The sequence below is a fragment of the Haliaeetus leucocephalus genome, unplaced genomic scaffold (assembly GCF_000737465.1).
Source record: "Haliaeetus leucocephalus isolate CR32 unplaced genomic scaffold, Haliaeetus_leucocephalus-4.0 Scaffold262, whole genome shotgun sequence".
Classification (NCBI taxonomy): domain Eukaryota; kingdom Metazoa; phylum Chordata; class Aves; order Accipitriformes; family Accipitridae; genus Haliaeetus; species Haliaeetus leucocephalus.
The window spans coordinates 7,553,099-7,574,057 of NW_010972698.1; the positions used below are offsets into that span (position 1 = coordinate 7,553,099).

The 20,959-nt window shown below is 45.0% G+C and overlaps 2 protein-coding genes across 11 annotated transcripts in view; one reads left to right on the forward strand and one right to left on the reverse strand.

Annotated features, from left to right (window-relative positions):
• VBP1 (von Hippel-Lindau binding protein 1) overlaps positions 1-14,246 on the forward strand; it is a 14,654-nt gene extending 408 nt beyond the window's left edge. The window contains exons 2-9 of one of the 6 annotated variants that reach the window (XR_774447.1): positions 5,316-5,440; positions 6,528-6,594; positions 7,058-7,156; positions 8,930-9,068; positions 10,051-10,779; positions 11,346-11,530; positions 12,909-12,942; positions 14,168-14,211. Coding sequence is in view for 1 of the 6 variants with exons in the window: in XM_010569007.1 (XP_010567309.1) it covers positions 5,316-5,440; positions 6,528-6,594; positions 7,058-7,156; positions 8,930-9,068; positions 10,051-10,121 (501 nt within the window). In the remaining 5 variants the exon portion in view is untranslated. The other 5 variants (XR_774449.1, XR_774446.1, XR_774450.1 and 2 more) reach the window with 5 other exon arrangements.
• RAB39B (RAB39B, member RAS oncogene family) lies at positions 12,649-20,959 on the reverse strand. 5 transcript variants are annotated; one of them, XM_010569005.1, is made up of 4 exons: positions 20,725-20,959; positions 16,102-16,322; positions 14,858-14,957; positions 12,649-14,753 (listed from the first exon to the last, which is right to left on the reverse strand). In XM_010569005.1, the coding sequence occupies exons 1-3, from the start codon at positions 20,937-20,939 to the stop codon at positions 14,905-14,907; spliced, it is 489 nt and encodes a 162-aa protein (XP_010567307.1). In that variant the 5' UTR covers positions 20,940-20,959; the 3' UTR covers positions 12,649-14,753; positions 14,858-14,904. The 5 variants fall into 5 exon arrangements, 4 of the variants coding, with proteins under 4 accessions (XP_010567307.1, XP_010567306.1, XP_010567305.1 ...); XR_774445.1 differs by having other exon boundaries at positions 12,649-13,767; positions 14,618-16,322; XM_010569004.1 differs by having other exon boundaries at positions 12,649-14,957.

Genomic DNA, 20,959 nt, shown 5'->3' on the forward strand with positions numbered 1-20,959 from the left:
GGCCCGAGGCCGCCCCGCACCTGGGGGGCGGTGGCTTCTCCTCCCTCCGGAGCGGCAGGGTCCTGCGGTGTCCCGGGGGGCGGGGGGTGCCCTGGTCCTGAGGATTTGGAGGGGGAGAGTCGCTTGGTCTGGATTCTGTCCCGGCGTTGGTCGGTATTAACGCACTGTACAGCCGACTCCAGTCCCCGTTTTAAGCGTTGCCATCTTACTTCGGCGGCTGGCCCTCGTGCCAACGAAGAGCGTGTTATGAACGAACCCTCCCGTCATGCCTATGTATGTCCTACCGACTAAGACGTGGTTCCTTGCGGCGGTTGCTCCTGCACGGAGCACGACGTTGCCGCTTCTGTTTCGTCTCCGATAATGCCGTGCCGCGCTCCTAGCACCTTTCCCGGCGTCTTCCTCTCGTAGTCTAGTTCTTGATCGTTGAGCAGGACCGCTCTTCGGAAGCGACCGCGGTGTCCAGCTAGGTTTCCCAGCTTCTCGAAAACCAACAAACGTGTGTCTTTCAGAAAACAGGCTGAACTTGTTTATCCGACTTTAAAAAGTGATTTACCGAGCATTTAATAATTCTGTTGACCGGTTGGAAAAAAGAATTCATTGACTTACGTGGTGACGTAATGCCAGAATTATCTGTTGTTCGCTTTCTGCTGTAAGCTAGCTCTTGGTGTGCTGTCTTGATTGCTACTTTATTTTGTTTGATCAATAAGTATTGATCAGACTGGCTATACCTGGCTGCCTTGGTGTCATCTTGGAACATCAGCTGTTTGCCTTGAATGCTTTGCTTATTGTGCTGCTTTATTACTGAGATTTTCTTGGACTTTGAAAATCTATATCTCTCAGATCTGTCTTGATACCTTTACCAGAGCTGTTTGGACCGATCAGGTATGACTGCTCTTCTAGAAATAAATGGGTTTGACTTGCATTTTTGTATTTCTAGGTGTAGTACTTGTATTACCTATGTGTCTTGCTAGGGCATAGGTCCTGAATGAACAGGTACAGTACACTTGCTTTCAGTGCATCCAGATCCTACTTTTTCTTTAAGTTTCTTTAACAGTTACTGAGGTCTGGCAGATCTTACTGGTATGTAAAACCATTGCTGCCTGCAGCTAACTTCCTTCCACCCCCTTATGGGAGACTGATGTAGATCGAGCGAAAGGAAAGGGCTGTGGCTTCAGCTGCCCTACGAGACCTCGATCATCGTGACAGAGGAGAACTTGCACTGGCTCCACAGTGGAGGTGGCCACCCTGGCAAGGAACAGGAGATAACCAGCCTCGGCAAACACTTTGAGGGTGTCTGTCACATCCCTCGTTTTCATGATGGTAGCTGTCGATGCAGTTCATGTTTGGTTCCATATTGTTCTCTTTCAATACTTGTGTCCGAAGTATCTCACGTGCTCTACCATTCGACCTGGGAGAGTTCTGGGGGTTGTGGCTTAGTTCTGTGCTTCTGTTCAGTTTTTCATAACCTTATATCTGGATCTAAAACCCATTGAAGTTCCCTAATTCTCAGTGTTGAGAGGTGCTCCAATCAAATACAGCTGTCTCTGCAGAAGAGATCCTCGATGATGATCTTGGAGTAATTAGAGGTGGATGTTAAGATGGACTTTTTATTCAAAATAAGCATATGCTAGGAAGTTTTTAATGGTATTCTGCTCCACAAAGTGAAAATACTAGTGTCTTGAGGCTGGTTTTTATTACAGGTTTTTTTCTTCAGAAAATAGGTTTCTGTTTCAAAAACATTGTATACTATCGTGATGATAAAGAATTCCTGGTCACTTGCTTGACAATTCCCCCCACTGCATGCTATATGGGCAGTCTTACTGTGAATCTTGTCTTCAGAGATGTTTTCTCTAAGCGTCTTGATTCAGTAGAAGCTCTTCAAACACTTATGGCAGATACCTTTTCTTAGGCATTGATCTGTGGATTCTTGTGCCTCTTCAGATTTCAAGTGACATTAAGCACTAACTCAAGGTTTTACTGGAGTTTAAAATCCACTCCAGATAGAACTTTCAACTCTGTTTTCTTTTGAGCTGTTGTCCAGATGTTTCCAAATAAAATGCCTTCCTTATTCTGCCTTCCTTAGCCTGTGTGTGAGTGGGAGGACAGGGGATGCAAATCTGAAAACATGTCTCTTGTCATGTTCTCTGTGTATGCCCATAGGTGATGACAGCTCTCGGCAGAAGCTGAATGAGTGCCAGTGGCTCTTCATTTGGGTCACCACTCAAAAGATAAACATAAGGCCACATGGGGAATGTGCTATCCTGCTGTATTTCAGGGCTTTTACAGAGTGGTCGTGTGGCTTGGCTTGAAGTTTGCTAAGACTGTGTTACCTTTATGGTATACAACAGTGGTGTTTTGCCAGTGAGTTTTCTTAGGTCCTTGCAGAACCTGTAAGGTAGTTCTGCAGTTGAGACGCTGTGTGACACACCGTGAAGCAGGGATCCTAATAGCATTGACACCCAGCTCTGCTACAAAGCTGTTCTGTTCAAGCTCAAAGTAGTGACCGTGTCTCAGCCTTGCAGTTGGGTAAGATGGGCCAAAAGCCCAACCAGCGGGACTTGGAAGTTGCAGCTGGAAAACCTGGGTGGTAAATCTCAGCCTGCCTTCGACTGGGGCATTGTGGTGGGTTGACCCTGGCTGAACACCAGGTGCCCACTAAAGCCGCTCTATCACTCCCCCCTCCTCAGCTGGTCGGGGGAGAGAAAAAATATAACAACGGGCTCGTGGGTCGAGATAAGAACAGGAGAGATCACTCACCATCACAGGCAAAACAGACTCAGCTTGGGGAAAATTAACTCAATTTATTACCAATCAACCAGAGTAGGGTAATGAGAAATGAAACCAAATCTCAAAACACCTTCCCTCCACCCCTCCCTTCTTCCTGGCCATAACTTCACTCCTGGATTCTCTACCAACCCCCACAGCGGTGCAGGGGGATGGGGAATGGTGTTTACGGTCAGTTTATGACACGTTATTTCTGCTGCTTCATCCTCCTCAGGGGCAGGACTCATCACACTGTTCCCCTGCTCCAGCGTGGGGTCCCTCCCATGGGAGACAGTCCTCCACAAACTTCTCCAACGCGGGTCCTTCCCACGGACTGCAGTTCTTCACGAACTGCTCCAGCATGGGTCCTTTCCGTGGCATGCAGTCCTTCAGGAGCACACTGCTCCAGCATGGGTCCCCCACAGGGTCACAAGTCCTGCCAGAAAACCTGCTCCGTGGGCTCCTCTCTCCACAGATCCGCAGGTCCTGCCAGGAGCCTGCTCCAGCGCGGCCTTCCCACGGGGTCACAGCCTCCTTCAGGCGCCCACCTGCTCCGGCTTGGGGTCCTCCCCGGGCTGCAGATGGAGATCTGCTCCACCGTGGACCTCCCTGGGCTGCAGGGGGACAGCCTGCCTCACCGTGGTCTTCCCCATGGGCTGCAGGGGAATCTCTGCTCCGGCGCCTGGAGCATCTCCTCCCCTTCCTTCTTCACTGACCTTGGTGTCTGCAGGGTTGTTTCTCTTACATGTTCTCACTCTCTCTCCGGCTGCCGTTTCTGTGTCCCAGCAACTTTTTCCCCTTCTTAAATGTGTTATCACAGAGGTGCTACCACTATCGCTGATGGGCTCAGCCTTGGCTGGTAGTGGGTCCGTCTGAGAGCCGGCTGGCATTGGCTCTGTTGGACACAGGGGAAGCTCCCAGCAGCTCCTCACAGAAGCCACCCCTGTAACCACCCCACACACACACACTACCAAAAATCTTGCTACACAAAGCCAATACAGGCATTATGTAGTGGGAGGAGATCACTAGTATACAGGGGGCCTGGATTCACTTCTCAGCATCTTCGTTTCAGGAGGACTTGGGTTCTGTCTTGTCTGTCTGTACAAACAGCCATCAGCTGAGGCAGAGGTGGGCTACCAAGCAGTGTGGGGGTGATTTGTTGCCCACCTGCTTTTTCTTTCTGTCTTGGGTGATTTACATGAGCAGAATAGCTTCCACAAGAGGGAGTTTCATTTCGGAACATCCTTGGGCCTCACTTCTACAACGCTTGCGTGAATCTAATCCTTGTTTGTTTTGGTTAAAGCTTCTCTACAGGCTTCATCAGGAGGCAGGAATGCGTCTCATTCTGTTGTCGGTGAGGTAGCTTAAGGCGCTCCTCAGACAGGTAGTCTGAAATGCGGTCTCTTGAGTTCTGTTGTACCACCTAGATCATGCCGCCTGCTGAAGTCTCTTGTGGCGTTCATGTTTCTACTGCAGATTTCCTTAACGATAAGGAAGGTGGGTCACTTCTTACCAGGTTCAGTAATTTCATAGTAAGTTTCTTTAGCCAAGAGAGCTTAGGAGTCATAATGAGGGGAACTAGCTATACATCTGATATTACTTGAGTAATGCATTATAGTCTTTTTCTGATGTGAAACTACTGGAATGGAAACACCTAGTTAAAAAGAAGAAGCGGAAGAGGCCTATGGTAGGCTTCCGTCAGATTTTACAGAGCCATATAGACAAATAAGGACAGAATTACTGCAGTGAAGGAGTGTGGTCATCTTGAATTACACATAGGTAAATGCTGTCAAGGTCAGAAACGCGTGGTTGATCTCTGGCCCGGCGTGCCTTTCAGGAGGCTGAGAACATTGCCCACAGGCAGCTGAACTGCTTGCTGGGAGTCTGAAGGAGGCACTTGCAGAGGTCAGCATCCTCGCCTGCTCAGGCCTGTCTTCTCTGGCTACTTTTCCAGTTGATGGTAGGACTGGCTGGAATTGTTCTCTGGAGGTTTCCGTGGCTTCCTGCTGACTATAGAAGGAGCTTTTGAAGACAAGCTGTTTACTACCATAAAGCCTGCCTGAGCAGATTCCACAGTTTCCCCCGCTTGCCTCTTTCTTTGCCACAACATGCTTGATTGGGCCATGATTCTTTTCCATCATCAGTCTTATCCTAAATAGTTGGGAATCTGATTAGCCGCAGAGAAGCATTATCCCTGCTTTACAGATAGGAAACCAAAGTTTAGCCATGCTCTGAGGATATCCGCCCCTGTTAGGTGTCATTTGACGTTGGCCAGGACTGAAAGCACCACTAACAAGGTACTAGCAAATACGGTTACGAAATAATCCTTGCACCTATTCTGTCGTTCCCTACCAAAAAAAGGGGGGAGGGGGAAGTGAGAAGGTGACTAACTAAGAAAGGAAACAAAATTATTTTGTACTTCAGAAAAAAAAAGTTGCTTGTTTACATATAAAAACCCCTCTAGACTTAGCTGCAATAAGATGATAGCATGACTGTATCTAGGATTTTTGTAAAACTTTTCTAACATTGAGGGTTTCTTTCTCCCCTTAAAGGAAGATGTAGATTCTTTTATGAAACAGCCTGGAAATGAGACAGCAGATGTAGTTCTTAAGAAGTTGGATGAGCAGTATCAGAAGTATAAATTTTTGGAACTTAATCTTGCTCAAAAGAAAAGGAGGTAAGTCATAATTTTTGCAGAATTGGGAAATGTTTAGCACAGTTCTATCTTTTTTTTATTTTTTTTTTAAACGAGTCTAGTTTTTTTTAAATATCCCAAGAAGTAAAAAGTTGATGTTAGGAGAGCTAGCATTTGCAGTACTTTCAGAAAAGCTCAGCTTTTTGTCTTTTTTTCTTCCTGAGAATTACATGCAAAAGAATTTACAGTATTGCTGAATTGGCCCTTAGCCTTTAAGGCCAAAAAGTACTGCTATAGTCTCTTAATTTTGTCAGCCTAATGTAAATAAGAATATGTTTTTATCAAATGACTACTGTATCAAGCCTGTAACTTTTGGTTTAGTAATATCCTCTCTCTTCAGTAGCTTCAGTCTGGATCTGAAGCTAGGCAAGAAGCACATTTTTAAAAGCTAAAATCAAAGCTCCAAGTAATGTTTTATTTAGATTAAGCATCTTTCATGGACAAATATCCCCCATGATGTCCACCTGGAGGCCTGCTCTGGCAGTCACTGCTGTCTGAGCCTGCTGGCTGCAGAGGAGGAGCAGCCTGGAGGCTGGTGGGGATCCCAGCGTCTCTGCTAGGCTGCTGCAGGGGCTGTCGAGGAGGGGGATGCCCTCAACTCTGGAGAGAGCTTTTGTTTTAACAGTCTTGCAGCTCTAGCTGTTTGTTAGATTAGTTTGTGGAGCTTAGAAGCAACACGCCTGTTTTGTTTTACCTACAGTGTTTTTTATCTGTATTTCTTCTGAGGTTTCCCTCTCCTCTGGGGAGATCAGAAATATGCAAAAAAAAAAAACCATTTTAGCAAACAGGTATCTGTTACTGTTAATATGTGTTTGTTCCAGTTTGAAAGCTGTATGTATTGTTCTGCTTCAGAAAACTAATGAGCCTCAGTATGGTAAGAGGCAGGTGAAGCTGTAGCTGAGATGCCTTTACTTGCCGTATCTTTCAAATCTGCATTTGTAAGCCTGGAAAGCTGTTAAGAGTTTCAAGTTTTAAAATAGAGGTTGGATTGTATAATAAAACTGATCACTTGTTTAGGAAACTTTGTGTCTCTATAAAATAATAAATTATGACTGTTGTTAATTCACAGGCTAAAAAGTCAGATTCCTGAAATTAAACAGACATTAGAAATTTTAAAACACATGCAGAAGAAAAAGGTAAACTATTTTGAATATCTAATGAGTATGAGAAAAGCTAACTACCTTTCCACCCTGACAGAACACATTGCAAGAAATGTTTTGGAGAGCACACTTAATATGCCTTTATAAATAACAGAATTGTTTTTAAAGGTATGTAGTACTTTTTGAAAGCTAGTTCAAAAAAAGTTAATGTTTGTAATGCAAACTTCACTTTTAATAGTGTAAAGATTGCAGCTAAGCTTTGACTTCATCTCTATTCTTTATAGAGATTTCTATATTGTTTTTAAATACATGTTTTTAAAATGCTTTATTACTGGAGCTCTAACTTTAATGTTGAAGTAAAATTACGTAGAGTTCCACTGAAGTTAATACTGTATCAATGGCAAAAAGCAGAAAAGTGTGCTCTTTATTGTAAGTTTTATGTCTTTGACATAAGTTTCCAGTGAAAATAGCAATTTTAAGTTTTATCATTTGTCTTAAGGATTCCACAAATCCAATGGAAACCAGATTTTTATTGGCAGATAATCTCTACTGCAAAGCTTCAGTTCCTCCTACAGATAAAGTTTGTTTGTGGTTGGGGGTAAGTAAAACAGAACTTTCTCTGAAACTGTTTAAATAACTTCTAAAAGGCTTATAAAAGACAGTGTTCATCACTGTCTCCATCTGTACTTCTAGTGGCTGTGGGCATAATTCTGTTCATGTGTGCATAGTGGAGCTGTGTCCTGTCAGCAGGGCAAACCTAACATGACAATTTCAGTGCGTTAGCGAAGGTTCCATGTTCAATTTTACTTGGTGCCTGAACAGTAAGGTTTCAGAGAATTGTAATTTTGCTGCACTGTTCTTTCCAAAAAGCGTATTCCTGAATGTTTTCCTTACCACTTCTATCACTTTGTGGTTCAAGTTACCATCATCCAGCATTGCCTGGGATGGGAATGTGCCCAGCAAAATAACTTAGTTTGGCAAGTAGCTTCCCATCTTCGCTACTTTATTTTTATTTAGCATCTTGCTGTCCCTTTTCATGCACGTTTTTAGGGAAAGATGGGATTTCTGTTACTCACAGGTACCTGCCAGCATTTAGAGTGGAGTTTGTGCTAAAGACTGGTGGGATCAGACCTCAAAATGCAGATTTCTAAGTACTGAAGCGAGATCAGGTTGGGATATTTTGTATTCAGAGGCTTCCTTGTATGTGGAGATAACCTTCTAATGTTTAATTTGAGACTTCTAAATCCCAGGTGTTCCCAAATCCCTGTGCTGGCTGCGAAACAAAACCACTTGGTTAGGACAGAACCATTGTTGACACGTGCAGCATCTGGACTGACTGGGCAGTTACTCCCAACCTCTCCCACTTTTTTTCTATCACAGAAAGAGAAGATTTGTCTGATACCTGTTGCTTTTAGGAGACTATCTTCAAAATTCACAAACATTCATGGAACATCAGGGGTTTATTTTGTAACAGAATATCAGAGAAAGTTCATCCTTTTGAAGGTTCATACAGAAAAGCTACAATGAAATGCCACAAGCAGTTTATTATATTTAGGTGTTCTTGGCCTTCTGCCTTTACCCTCCTTGTTGCTTACAGTCTGCATGTTGGGCTATGCATATTACTATTGTTGGGGAAACTATATCTTCCAGTTATTTTAAAAGAAGAACGGTTTATCTCGCTCTTGCAGCTCTGTGTAGCATTCCCTGGGATCGTGTCTAATTAGTAGTGTGTGGCTCTGCTCAGTGCACAGTTCTTGAATGGGACAAAGCTTCATTGGTGCATCTTCACTTGATACTGCTCTTTTATCTCTTCATGTGGTAGCTTCTTACTGAAATAAAGATTTGTAGATTAAAAACCACCATGGTATAGGATAGGACTTGTATACATGTTATATCTTTAAATACCTGTAATACTTCTTGTTGATGACCAGTGCCATTAGGCTGTTTGTCAGTGTTCCACACAGAGATCCTAAAGGTAATCTTGAATGCAACAAAAATTGTTTATAGAGTTGTGTGGCACCTAACAGGTGCTGCCAAGAAATGTGAAGTCTCCTGCCGTTCAAATATGGTGAAGACGAGATGCTGGTACCTGAAAGGCTGAATGCAGTCCACAGGGAGGGAAATCCCTCGTTGCTTAGCTATAGGAATAGAACTTTTTTTAAGTCACTAGAGTGATTTATTACTGAGTTACTGAAGTGGTGGAGGCCTCAAGTGGATTCTGGCATTGCTCATCCTGAATCTTGTTGTCTTGGCCTGTCAGGACAGCCTTTTGTTAATGTGATAAGTTATAAACAGCAGCCTGAAATAAGCCTGCTATGGCTTATTCCTTACAATACAAGAGTAAGAGCTTTATCCATCCTTCTTTTTTCAGGCCAATGTGATGCTTGAATATGATATTGATGAAGCTCAGGCTCTGTTAGAGAAGAATTTGTCAACAGCCACAAGAAACCTTGATCTTCTAGAGGAAGACCTGGATTTTCTTAGAGATCAGTTCACCACTACAGAAGTCAGTATCCTTTTTTTTTATTTGTGGGGGAAGAGGTGTCTGTGAAAGCTAACGTAGAGGTAATTACCAATTCCTGACATGTTTTTATATTAGACTGGCTGCCCTTAAAATTCTGTAGCACTCCAGGAACTTAACCTTTTCTAGCAGTGAAATGGGATACTGTGTTTCCAGTGCTGAGCTGAGGGTTGGCATGTTAGATATAGCAAAGCTTGTGTTTGCGATTGGGTCCCCCTGAAACCTACCGCAGTGGTTGCAAACCGAGGCTGGGAGTGAGTTGGAAGTGTGGGTCGGTGGTCTGGATTGATGGCCAGGTGGCCATTTCAAAGCAAAGTGACTCTTCCTTCCTCTCTAGAGCGTGTGAATATTGTTCTTCGGGCTATTGGTAATCATACCCAATTCAGCTGCCATTGCAATGTTCTCCAAGCAGCACAAGCCCTGCTGCAGCAAGCTTGGTGCTAGCTTAGGCGTTGCTTAACTTTTATTTTACTACTTTATACTATCATGAACCACCTCCAGGGGTGTGGGGTTTGGGGTTTTTTTTAATACTTTCTACTTAAAAACTATTTTAATGATGAGGGTAGCCGTCAGCTGAAGCATTAGATTTAGTAAATGAAGGAATAACTACTTGTTTTTTCAAGTTGATACTTAAGCTATCTTAGTGCTGCAGGAAGTTACGGATGCCTGAAATAGGCAAATAACAGCTGATATGGGCAGGTTGACTGAAATCAGCAAAGAGTAGCTGTAAGTAAAAGCGTGTTTCTCTGTAATATCTTTTTGGAGGTTTTTAAGTAAATGGTATAAATGCTGCAGTTATTAACAGTTACTAGTATGCTTGTGTGTTAGGGCTTTGCACCAAGTCAGCTCTTTCATTAAGTGGTTTCTATATTGACTGCTACAAGTAAATGAAGTGTGGCCAACTGTATAACCTGCTTTTCCCTTTTTTTTTCCTTAATGAATGAGCTATTTTCTTAACTCTGCACCCTCAGATATGGCTAGAGTTTATAATTGGGATGTAAAGAGAAGAAACAAGCAAGACCCTTCCAAAAACAAAGCATAGTTTTGCCAATTTTAAACGTGGTTTCAATTTCCAAATATTTTTTATTTAAACACCCCCCAAGTTCATTCTTAAGGGACTGAGTTACTTTAAGCATTTCAGTAAATGGTAAAATATATAAAAACTAATGGTGAGCACCATTTTATTTATTTGTAAACTCGAAATTTGGTTTCATGCATGCTTCATGAAATGAATTACTTGAAAAGGCACCACACAGTCCAGCAAAGGACATAGTATTTTGATCAGACCAGTCTGTCATAAATAAATTTCTACCTGAAAGCTTGTCTGAAAAGTCAAGGGGCATGTATGATATGGAGTCTGACATTTTAGCAGGTTTAGGTAAAGCAGGGGTTTACGTTTTCGTCTGTGTACGGCTGATGAAGTTAAAGTCAGCTTGGGCTGGGAAGACATGCAGCTGTAATGTTCTAGGAAGCAGAAAGAATACAGTGAAGTCTTGGATTTTGTTTCAGTCAGTTAATTGGCAGCATCAACCTGCAAGCATTCCTGGATATCCGCTTTGGATAAACTTGTTTTTAATAGCTACTGGTTAGTTAACTGCCTGTTACTGAACTCTCAGCACTTTACATACAGCAGTTTGCGACTTGTCTTCAGAGAAGAGTGGTAAATGGAGTAAACAGCACAAGCTATGTCAAGACTACAGGTGATCTCACCCCGTTCTTTTTCATACATGTGCACATGTTGCTTATTTTTGCAAATGCGTTGAACAAGGACACCAAAATGCTGATAGCCTGTAAACAAGAAACCCCCTATTTACGATCCCTTAGACAAGATGTCCAGTTCAAATGTCTTAACACTCTCAGCCTCCCACGTGGTGAAACCTGTATTAGATAAGGATGGTTTACTGAAGCATGACTTCTGGTGTTAACAGTTGGAATATTTTTTTGGTTCTTACGAAGCCTTGAAAGATTGTTGCCTTTTACCTCTGCAGTTTCTTTCTAAAATGAAATGCTCGGTGGTGATGTCAGTAGCTAATATTCACATTCTGTGACTGAGAATACAGGTTTCGCTGCAAAATAAATGCAAATGTTAACTGTTTGATCTTCATGTAAGAAACAGTATACCTGTAAATTTTTTGTACTTTTATTTCATGATATTAAAATAGTAAAACTAAACAGTTGTGGCAAACACCTGTTTTTGTGCATCTTTCTTTGTGTGAGAAAGTCATGAATCTGATGTGTGATCTCTTATAATGTTTCCCTCCTTTAGTTGGGGGCAGGAGGGTGAAAAAACTCAGCTGAAGCAGCAGACATGAAAAGAGTAGCTGCTGAATACTGCCTTCAGTGAAATGGGGAGTGCAAGTCAGTGCATCTGAATTTGTGAATACGAGCAAGTGATTTGACAGCACTGTGGCTGTAGAAGAGTTAAGAGCTGCAGGGATAGGCATAAAAAAGGTAAATCCTTACCACAGGTCACAAGTAAGTACCTGGGCTTGGCTCATCCGTACCTTTCCTGCAGGGCAATACAGTTTGTTCCAGTATCTTTGGCTGTAGCAGAGAGACATTTAGATCTAATGTATTATTTGACTAACAGGTATCTGCCCACTGCCATGCTGGGCTGCACGTGGGGCTGCGCAGGCTGCAGGCTGGTGCTCTCCCTTTCTAAGAGCATCAGCAATAACAGGAAAGGCAGCTGCAAACACATCCTGATTTCTCTTGCAATTTTCTCTTCAATTTGGATTAATGAGATCCCAACAGGCTAAAGCGTGCTCCCCTCCCACCCACCCCCCCGGCTGGTCTGAAGGCAGCAATTGCCTGCTTTTGTTGTGCACAATGAAATGACAAGTTAAGCATTTCTGCACGAGCAAAATAAGTACTGTGTGCAACTGCCAGTGACCCAGCGCTGGGTATCAGGGGGTGGGGATGGGGGGGACAGCATTAGAGCTGGAATTGCTCGGTAGGTTCAAAAGGTATCTGGCTTGGGAGGGGGATGGGAGATGGCTGTGGCCATCATAACTCTTGTTTTGGGTGGGTAGGTGGTTTGTTTGATCCGAAGTAAATAAATATCCAAAATGAAACTCACAGACAAGAAGTCCAGCTTCCCTGTGAGTGATCCTTGTCCAGTATTGCTCTGTCCTTTGCTGTTAGGTCTTTGGTATGCTGAGTAAGAACTGAAGGTCAGTTTGCAGAAGCTGTTTTACGCTACTGTGACACTAGTCCTGCCTGCTGCTGAGAAAGGCCTCCTGGAGGGGCTGGCTGAGGCTGATTTTGGCTGCTCCTGCGGGGAGCAGGGGTTTTGTTTTGGGGTTTTGTGTTTTGTTTTAGAATGGCCACTGTTTCTATAGTTGCACTGTTTTCTCTCAGCAAGGTAGTTGGCTGGTTCTGAAGATCTAAGCAGTGGGCCACTTCAGAGAAAAATGTATAGCAGATGCTGTTGCAAAGAGTGCCTGTTTATTGTTGAGCCGAGTCCATGTTAGACTTTCAGTTAGGGCTGCAGTATGGAAGTGGTACAGGTAGTAGATGGCTTACTGATAAAGAATGGGGAGGGGGAAAGAAAAAAAAAACCACCAAAGTTTCTTTACAAGTTTTGAATTTCACATTATCACATGGTAACCATTTTGCTAAATACAAGCATATTTTCAGTCACATACAGACAGCTAAATACAGCATTATTTTCACATTTCGTTACAGTGCATAACAGAAAGCGAGGAAAGTGTATAGTATGCTTTTATTCTGGAGGTTCTGAGCAATTTCAATCTAACATGCAGATTGTTTTTTAACATGTGGTAGAGACCACAGAAAAGTTAGCTTTTTTTTTTTCTTTTTGTCCTAGAGTAAAAGAGCTCCTGACCTTTATCCTGTGAAAGGTATCACCTTCTGATTTCTCTAAGTCCCTCTTGCACTAGAAGTCAAAGCATTAAAACCAGTTGTTAGAAAAGAATTCTTAGCATGTCCTATAAGTTTTCATCTTAGAAAAAACATTCCAAATTTTATACAGATGAATCTACATTTCCTATATTTTAATAAGCTCTCTAGAAAATGCAAGGAATTAGAAAAAGATGTAGATAATGATTTCTCTATCATTTAATAGAACCATTTATTACCTCTAAGTAGTTAAGACCGCGTACATTTTCTTCTGTACTGTTCCTCTTTAGAATTACAACACTTGTATTTTTAAATGGAAGATTTTCTCTGACGGCCTGAATGCACTTACTGAATTAGGCTTTCTGGAATTTCTCTCTGGGAGCAGTAAAGGGGAATGTCCAAACCCCATTAAATAAATACTGGCTGTCTCATGAAAAGTGACCTTTCCCCTGCTGGCCAGGCTCCTGCACAGAGAATGATAGAATTTACTATTGCTAAAATGCCATTTCATCCAACTTCTGACTGCCATTAATGTAGCGCTCCAGCTCTGCCCTTGAGGACAGCCACTACCCTCAGCTAGGCAACCCAGGAGGCACCTCGTGAACAGCTGGACCCTGAAAGACCAAAGCGGTTGCTTGGTGGACTTTCCATTCAGGGAATGAAGAAACTGACCCTTTCGTACTTGTTTGTCCTTGCCCTCATGAAAATACGACTAACAGACCTGGTCTGAGCAAACCTTGCGCTCTCCACTGGTGTCAGCCCATGAGAGCCCATAGCAGCCAAAGCTCCTGTGGCGCTCTGCATCAATCTTCTCCAGCTTTGCTTACCTAGAAAGATTTCGTAAAGGGATTTTTTTTTTTTTAATTTTATTTTTCTTAATCTTCAGGGCACTCAACCACAACTGAATCTGCTTGGAATTCACTGGGCTTTAGCACAGGGTTTTTGATACGTTTATAGCCTATTCAAGAGCAACTGGGGTTAGCAGTGACAAGCTTACTGAAAGGTGCTAAACCATTACCACCCCTCTTTTCCTCTAATTTGCTACCAGTGCCCTCCCAGCAGGTGCAACACTGCTGCTCCCTGGCAGAGCCCAGGAACTGAAATTGTTCCTAGAACACTGAAAATAAAAACGTTATTAATTTTCAGGGATTTGGTTGTTAGGTTGGGTTTGTTGGGGGTTTTGTTACAGCTTTAATATGGAAACCACAGGGTTTTTTCTTCATACAGACCTGCCCATGTGCTGCAAACTGTGAGAACAAGTTCAAAGGGAGAAATAGTCTGAACTCAACAGCAATCAAGAAGACCCACACTTTTATAGATGGGGTAGCTTAAAAAGCTGTAACAAGTATTTTATTCTTCTCTACTTAGAGGCCTAAAAATCAAACACTATATGCTTCCTGTGGTTTTTACCTAACCCCTCCCTCCTGCCCATTAGCAGTTTGGTATATAAAGCTTGCAAACTTGAGTTAAAAAAAAAGTCACTATAGTTTTGTTTGTTTGCTTTTAATAGGCTGAACTTCCCTAGTTTGCTACAGGAGCACAGTTACCGTGCTGCACTTCAAAAGCTTAAGTTAAAACTTTGCAGAAGCAAAGCTTTTAAGTGGTGAATGGCATTCCTAGAAAACATCCACCTACATACAGCTTTTGTGACACGACTACCATCCCATGATGACCAACCTGAGATGGATCCTCTTTTGTCAAATTAAAATATGGAGGAAAACAAATTTTATTCTTGAGCTTGTCTTGTGGCTTCCCTTTCCACCTGCTCAGACACTTCTGTTGTGTGCTCCTCCTTCCCAATGCTAGTTCTTTTCTTCCACAGACGCCAAGAAAGAAAATGACACTTTTAACAGCAGGAAGTACTGATGGAAGCTGTTGCTTTCCATGCTATTTAACTTCTTTAAAAGCAAATCTCACCATTTAGGATGTCTGATGCACCTGAGTTAAGCTTTTCAAGTTTTTTTTTATTTTGTTGGGTTCCCTCCTGCCCCTGCTTCCATTCCTCCTTGTGACCTGGCTGGTAAGACACCCAAAAGGTCAGCACAGTGCTGTTAGCAAGACAGAAATGGTGGTGTGTCCCACCTGGCTGCAACACCCCAGCCTTAAGATATAACATATGAGGACATGGTTCTCTCTTTATGCTCTTGAGCACTTAATTCTATTGGAAAGCCCTGAACTCAGGGTACTTTCAGAGTACTCACCTAGGCAGTAAATGTGTAAAAATGCATTGAATAATTACAACGGGAGCCGGAGTTGCCACTTAGAATCCCAGTTCAGCACAGCAAGAAACAGCACTATTGGGGGGGGAATAATTTAAATTTTAATTATCAACCAAATAACTACTGTTTTCCTCTTTAAATCCCACAGAATATTCTTTGCTATCGAACTAGGTTCAAGAACATAAGAAAGAAAATTCAGAAGTGTGCATACCATGTCAGTAAACTTTTCCTGTGGAGCTGGCCTTACGAGGAAACGGTATCTGTGCTGCCTTTACACCTTCCTGGTAATAAACAGCTGACACAAGTGAAGATGTCCTCTTTCTTTCTCTCTCTCTGCCTATTTGTCTTACTACTAAAGTACCCATACTGTGGCTTCAATACCCAGCATGGAGCTATGGATTTACTTAAAAGAGGACATGTACAGTACCCTGGCATGTGCCAGCCCATTCAGCTCTCTGTATACTCTCTTCTGTCTCGTGCAGCCCCTCATCTCTGCTTCCTGTCTCCTTACAACATCTACATGCACCCTCACTCACTCTCCTTTAGATTTGCAGCCCCCAGTTCTGAAAGGTTATTTGGAACAGAACATTTCTTTCTGGGGTCTGTTCTGGTGTCCAAAACAACGTGGGAGGCTGTTCACAACAGGAGTGTTGCTCTCCCTTCTGTCACACTGAGTTCACTTAGTAAAGTACGTTTGGTTAGTAGAGTTCATCACCACTTGCCTCACTAGAAGAGCTCAGCACAAGCATCGCCTATCTGATTTCACCACTTCTTCTGAAGAGTGCACTACGTTTGGGACAAACCCGCTCTTTACCCCTTCCCATCCCTCCTGGATTGAAATTTCCCCCCTTTTAACAAGCTCGTATATATCTCGAGTCAGATCAGTGAAAGCCTTCTCCACGTTAATGGCATCCCGAGCTGAGGTCTCAATGTACTTCATACCATACGCAGCAGCCAGTTTCTCAGCCTCGTGCCTGGTGACTTGCCGCTGTGTGTCAAGGTCACACTTGTGACCTACCAAAACAAAGACGATCTGGTATGGCTGGACGTGCACCTTGGTCTCCTCTAGCCACTCGTGGACGTTCTGGAAGGACCTGCGGTTTGTAATGTCAAAGAGGAGGAGTCCGCCAACCGAGTTCCTGTAGTAGGCTCTGGTGATGGACCTGGAAATGAATGAGCCACAACAAAAGTATAAGTTATAGCTGTTTGGGAAGAAGGGCAGAGCGAGTTTCATGGGGGGGGTTGTTTGTTTGTTTGTGTCTTCTGATTTTATTTTTTCTTAAGCCAAATGTAGCCCTTCTGAATATATGTCTTTGTTTAAGAAAGCAGCATTACCACCACTCTGTCTACCCTGCAGAATACAGAGAATGCAGGGCAGAGGCGGCCATTCAGGCAATGTTTTGTCACTTTTAGCTTGTGCTCTGTAGAGCTTGTAATTCAAAAAGACAACTAATCTTGGCTTAAAGATTTCATCCTTGGGTAACTGCCCCACTGATTTATTACAGCTCTGTTCAAAATCCCCACCACCATTTTTGGTCTCTGTTTTCTATCATGGATTTCTGTATGCCCTTTGCAGTTAGACTAAAGAGTCCCATTCCCTGCCGTGTAAAGGTTCTCTGAATAACTTGTCTAACCCATTGGTTTAGAAGCACTGTCACAAATTAAAGGATTCATTTGAAACCAAACACCCAGTCTCTGACAGATACATAACAGGAGGGTACAGGTTTGGAAGGCAGATGGTGGGGTTGTAGCTCCCCTCCCTACACCCAGGGCCTTGGCACAGGGACTTCCACCAACCACTACACTCTTCTCCCACTACGCCACCAGTCAAAATGACGTTGCAGCTAATGCGCTAACAGGAGCAGCCGGTCTGACCTCTCGAGTAACAGCAAAATGATACAACAGCTTCCTAGGGGAATCTGCCTTACTCTCGGTCTTGTTCCTGCCAAATACTGACAACATAAAACAGTTACCAAAAAGACCCCCGAAACATGGGCTGAGAAATAGAGCACATCTTCCACAAGTCTTCCGAGCAAGGGGAGACTTCAACGCAGCCAGAAGCAGCACATGAAATCAGCTAACACAGGGCGATGGAGCAAAGCTGAGACCGTGAGGCTGAGCAGAGCTACAGTTCAATGACTGCTACATGTGGAAAAACCAAGAACCTCTAAAACTGTGGTGTTTCTGCAAAGTCATGGATTCTGTCTAAATCCAGAAGCAATGATCGATTTCAGTCCCTGAAGGAATTCACGCTCGGGCCCAAACTTTCCTTGCCAGGAAAATGTAAGCACTGCTGCATTTTTACCTTGGGACAAGTCCTTTTTGGACACACAAGGCTGTTGTTAGGTCCTGTAGTGTGTGTATCTAGCGAAACTGCCCCAAGAAAGGATGAGCTGGAGTTCTCGAGGATTGCTTTATCAACAGACACGCAATGACAGGTGAAAATCTGCACCCCAAACTGAAGAAAGCCAGAAAGGGAGGGAAAAAAGATAGTTGGCTGTGTTTGGATAATTCCTCCTCTCCTAATTATCTGGCTGAGGGACAACAGTAGCTCTGCACATTTGGCACTGAGGGAATTAGATCTGCCTTTTGCTATCTAGCCAGCTGCAAACAGATACTGGCGCTTTGAATTCACCCCCACACTGTCACAGGCATTTCTGCTTCTCCCTTGTGTTCCGTGCCATCAGTCCTGGCTCCTCCCGCCAACATCAACAATGCTCAGGTACATCTGAAAGACATGACAGGATCTAACCTGAACACTGCTTTGAGGTAAAACTAGGTGAAGGTCTCAGTGCCTTTTCTTAAAGCCTTTTCCACAGACTGTTTTCCTTTCTGACCCGCAGAAAGCAAACTATATTGCCTTCATGCTGCTCATCACTCCCCAATTCCCATCCAAGACTCCTACCTTCCCTCCTCCTGCCATGCTCATACATGCTCATGCAGAGCAGTATGGGGATTTGCACGTATTTTGGCCAAGTTTTAACATAAAGATATTGGCTCTGTCTGGGAATGCTCCCCTGCTCTGTAGCCATGGTGGGGACTCTCAAACCCGGGGTCTGCCCCTGTTTGTTCGAGTCTTCCCTCTCAGCCAAGGGAGAGCTGCTGGCTGGAAGGAAACAGCTCTTCTGTAGGTGGTGGTACACAGTTCCAGGGAGTGAGGGCTGCACATGCTTTTGCTTTTGTTAGCATTACACAACATCACGTTTCAGACAAGGAAATCACTGTATCTGAGCAACCAGAGATGGGCAAAACCTGCTGGATCCAGGAAGAATTGGACCTTGCTCTTCTACAGCTCCAAAGCAGCCTCAACGCTGCCCCAGGCAGCATGTTTGGGGCCTGATCTGGCAAAATAGAATGGCACGTGCTTAACTGTAATTTAAGCCTCAACTGCACAGAAATTGCTTCTAATTTATGGAGAGTGAAAGAGCTCACAACAGGGGTCAGGAAGAGCAGAAATGTAGCACAGCTGCAGACCAGAAAATGCCAGACCAGAAAAGGTGCCTTCAAAATAACTACAGTGGTTTTTTTTTTTCCTCACGGGGCAGCTGTTAAACTATGCAAAGCAGACCAGAATGCTCAAATCAGAGAACTCTGTGAAACAGCAGAGTTCATTCTTATGAATTTCCTTCTTAGGAAATTCCCTGTGCTATCGCAAAAAAGTTTAAGGGTTCTAGAGAGCACCTGCACCATCATGCTTCTTGCCTATGCCCACAAGCCTGAGAGGCTTCAGCTTATTCCAGTAACAGCTACACCTTGCCTTTTGCCAAGAAAAATAGCTTGCAGGAGGAGCCCAGGAGCTGCTGCCTTTATGGGGCACAATTTGTCACAGGGCTAATGGTGACTTGAAAGGGATAAACACAAAACAGACTTTTTGCCTGATTTTTTCATACTTCAGAGTGCACCATAAAGGCACCTGGGTTTGCTCACTTCCCTTTAGCTTTTCACATCGGGAATTTAAGTCTGCGCTTTGGCAAGGGCATTTCAAAGTTGCACGATGTGTTTTTTTTATGTCACTCACTGTTCCTGCCCCTTTTACACTCTTCCTGCCTTTGAATGCTGCTGCCCATCGCAGCAGTGCAGCCTGCCCTTGCGCTGAAGGTCGCCTGCTCATCGTGCTTACAACCCGAGCGCCAGGCTGGGTCAACCACTAGCACTAAGGGTAAGCAGCCTCCAGGGCCCCGAACTTCCTAATGTGCAAGAGAAAGGAAATTGAAGCCATCCAACAGCTTTTGCTCTTCACGGCAAAGGCAGAAGCAGGGGACGGCACCCAGGCATCTTTTCTACAGACCTCAGCCTGAGATCCAAAGCTGGAAGCTGATGCAACTGCAAGCTAAAGCACCTCCTCTCTCAGCAGAATAAAGCAGCAGCTCCTCACCTCGAAAGGCTGCAAGGTAGCAGAAGAAAAACCTGTCAGTGGATAAAAGGATCGACTACTGCACATCCTGGGCCAGATGCCAGCGCCACAGATGCCAAGGAAGGTGGTGAGAGGGGTAGGGGTAGAGGAGGTTTCACCTATTGAATGAAACCAAAACACTCCTCAGGCGAGTCATTACAGCACAGAAGTAGAAGCTACGTGAAGCTGCGCAGAGATGGGGAGCAAGAAAAGTGCTCCCAGAGGGAGCAGGATGAAAGAGCGGACGAGGGTTAAAGATGCACGAAAAATACAAGCAAACAGGAGGCAGAGCGCTGAGGGTACACTCGCACCCCTTCCAAACGAGCGCTGTCCGAGCAGCGTGCGTCCCCAGACACCACCAGCCCCCTGTTTTGCTGGGGCCGAGCCTGATCCAACCACGACTGCTGTTTCTACCAGAGGGCTCTGTGGGAAACCCTCGGCACGGTCCCACACGCCGCCTTTATTTTTCCTCACCGAGCCTTCGTGGCTGTCGCTTTTAACCTCTCGAATTGTTTGTGCCCGTGCAGCGCTCAGCGCGACACGCTCCAGAAAGCGCCCGCCATCCCCGCACGGCCACAGCCAAGGGTTTGTCCCGGCCTTCCTCCGTCCTAGCGGAGAGCCGAGCTCTGCTGTGGCTGCAGAGAACCAAACCAAAAACCAAACCACGTATTCCGCTGCATCCAGCGAGCCCGAACGCAAGCGTGCTCATCTGTGAGCATCCTGGTTACTGCCTCTTCGCAGACGCGGGGAGCGGGCGCTCTCCCCGCCGAGCCGCATCCCCCGATGCGCGGTTCCCGGCAAACAGCCCCGAACCCCAGCGCTGCCTGCGGGCTCCGTCCCCTTCCCCAGGGGCAGCGGGGCCGCTCCTCCACCCTACCCACCCCACGGGCGGCCATTTGGGGGTGGACACGAGTCCCAGGTACGCACCGCGGTTACGCTTCCCCGCCGCGTTTTGGGGGCAGCGCTGCAAAACACAAAAACCCCCAAACAAACAACCACCCCAAAGGGGGGGGGGGGCGGGGGTAAGACGCAAAAGGTGCCGTTTGACTCTTCTTTGTCTCATTCGCAAAACGCCTCAGCCGGCGGCGACCCCCCCCCCCCACCCAGGGCACCGGGGGAGCACGCCGGCCCCAGCCCCGCAGCTCCCGGCCCCGGCCCCGCCGGTCTCTCACCGGAACCGCTCCTGCCCGGCCGTGTCCCAGATCTGCAGCTTGATCCTTTTGCCCGGCTCGATCTCCACCAGCCTGGAGAAGAAATCCACGCCCACCGTGGGGTCGGAGATCTGGGCGAAGCGCCCTTCGGTGAAGCGGCGGATGAGGCAGGACTTGCCCACGGTGGAGTCGCCGATGACGATCAGGCGGAACTGGTAGAGCCAGATGGCCTCCATGCTGCCGCCCCCCGCCTCAG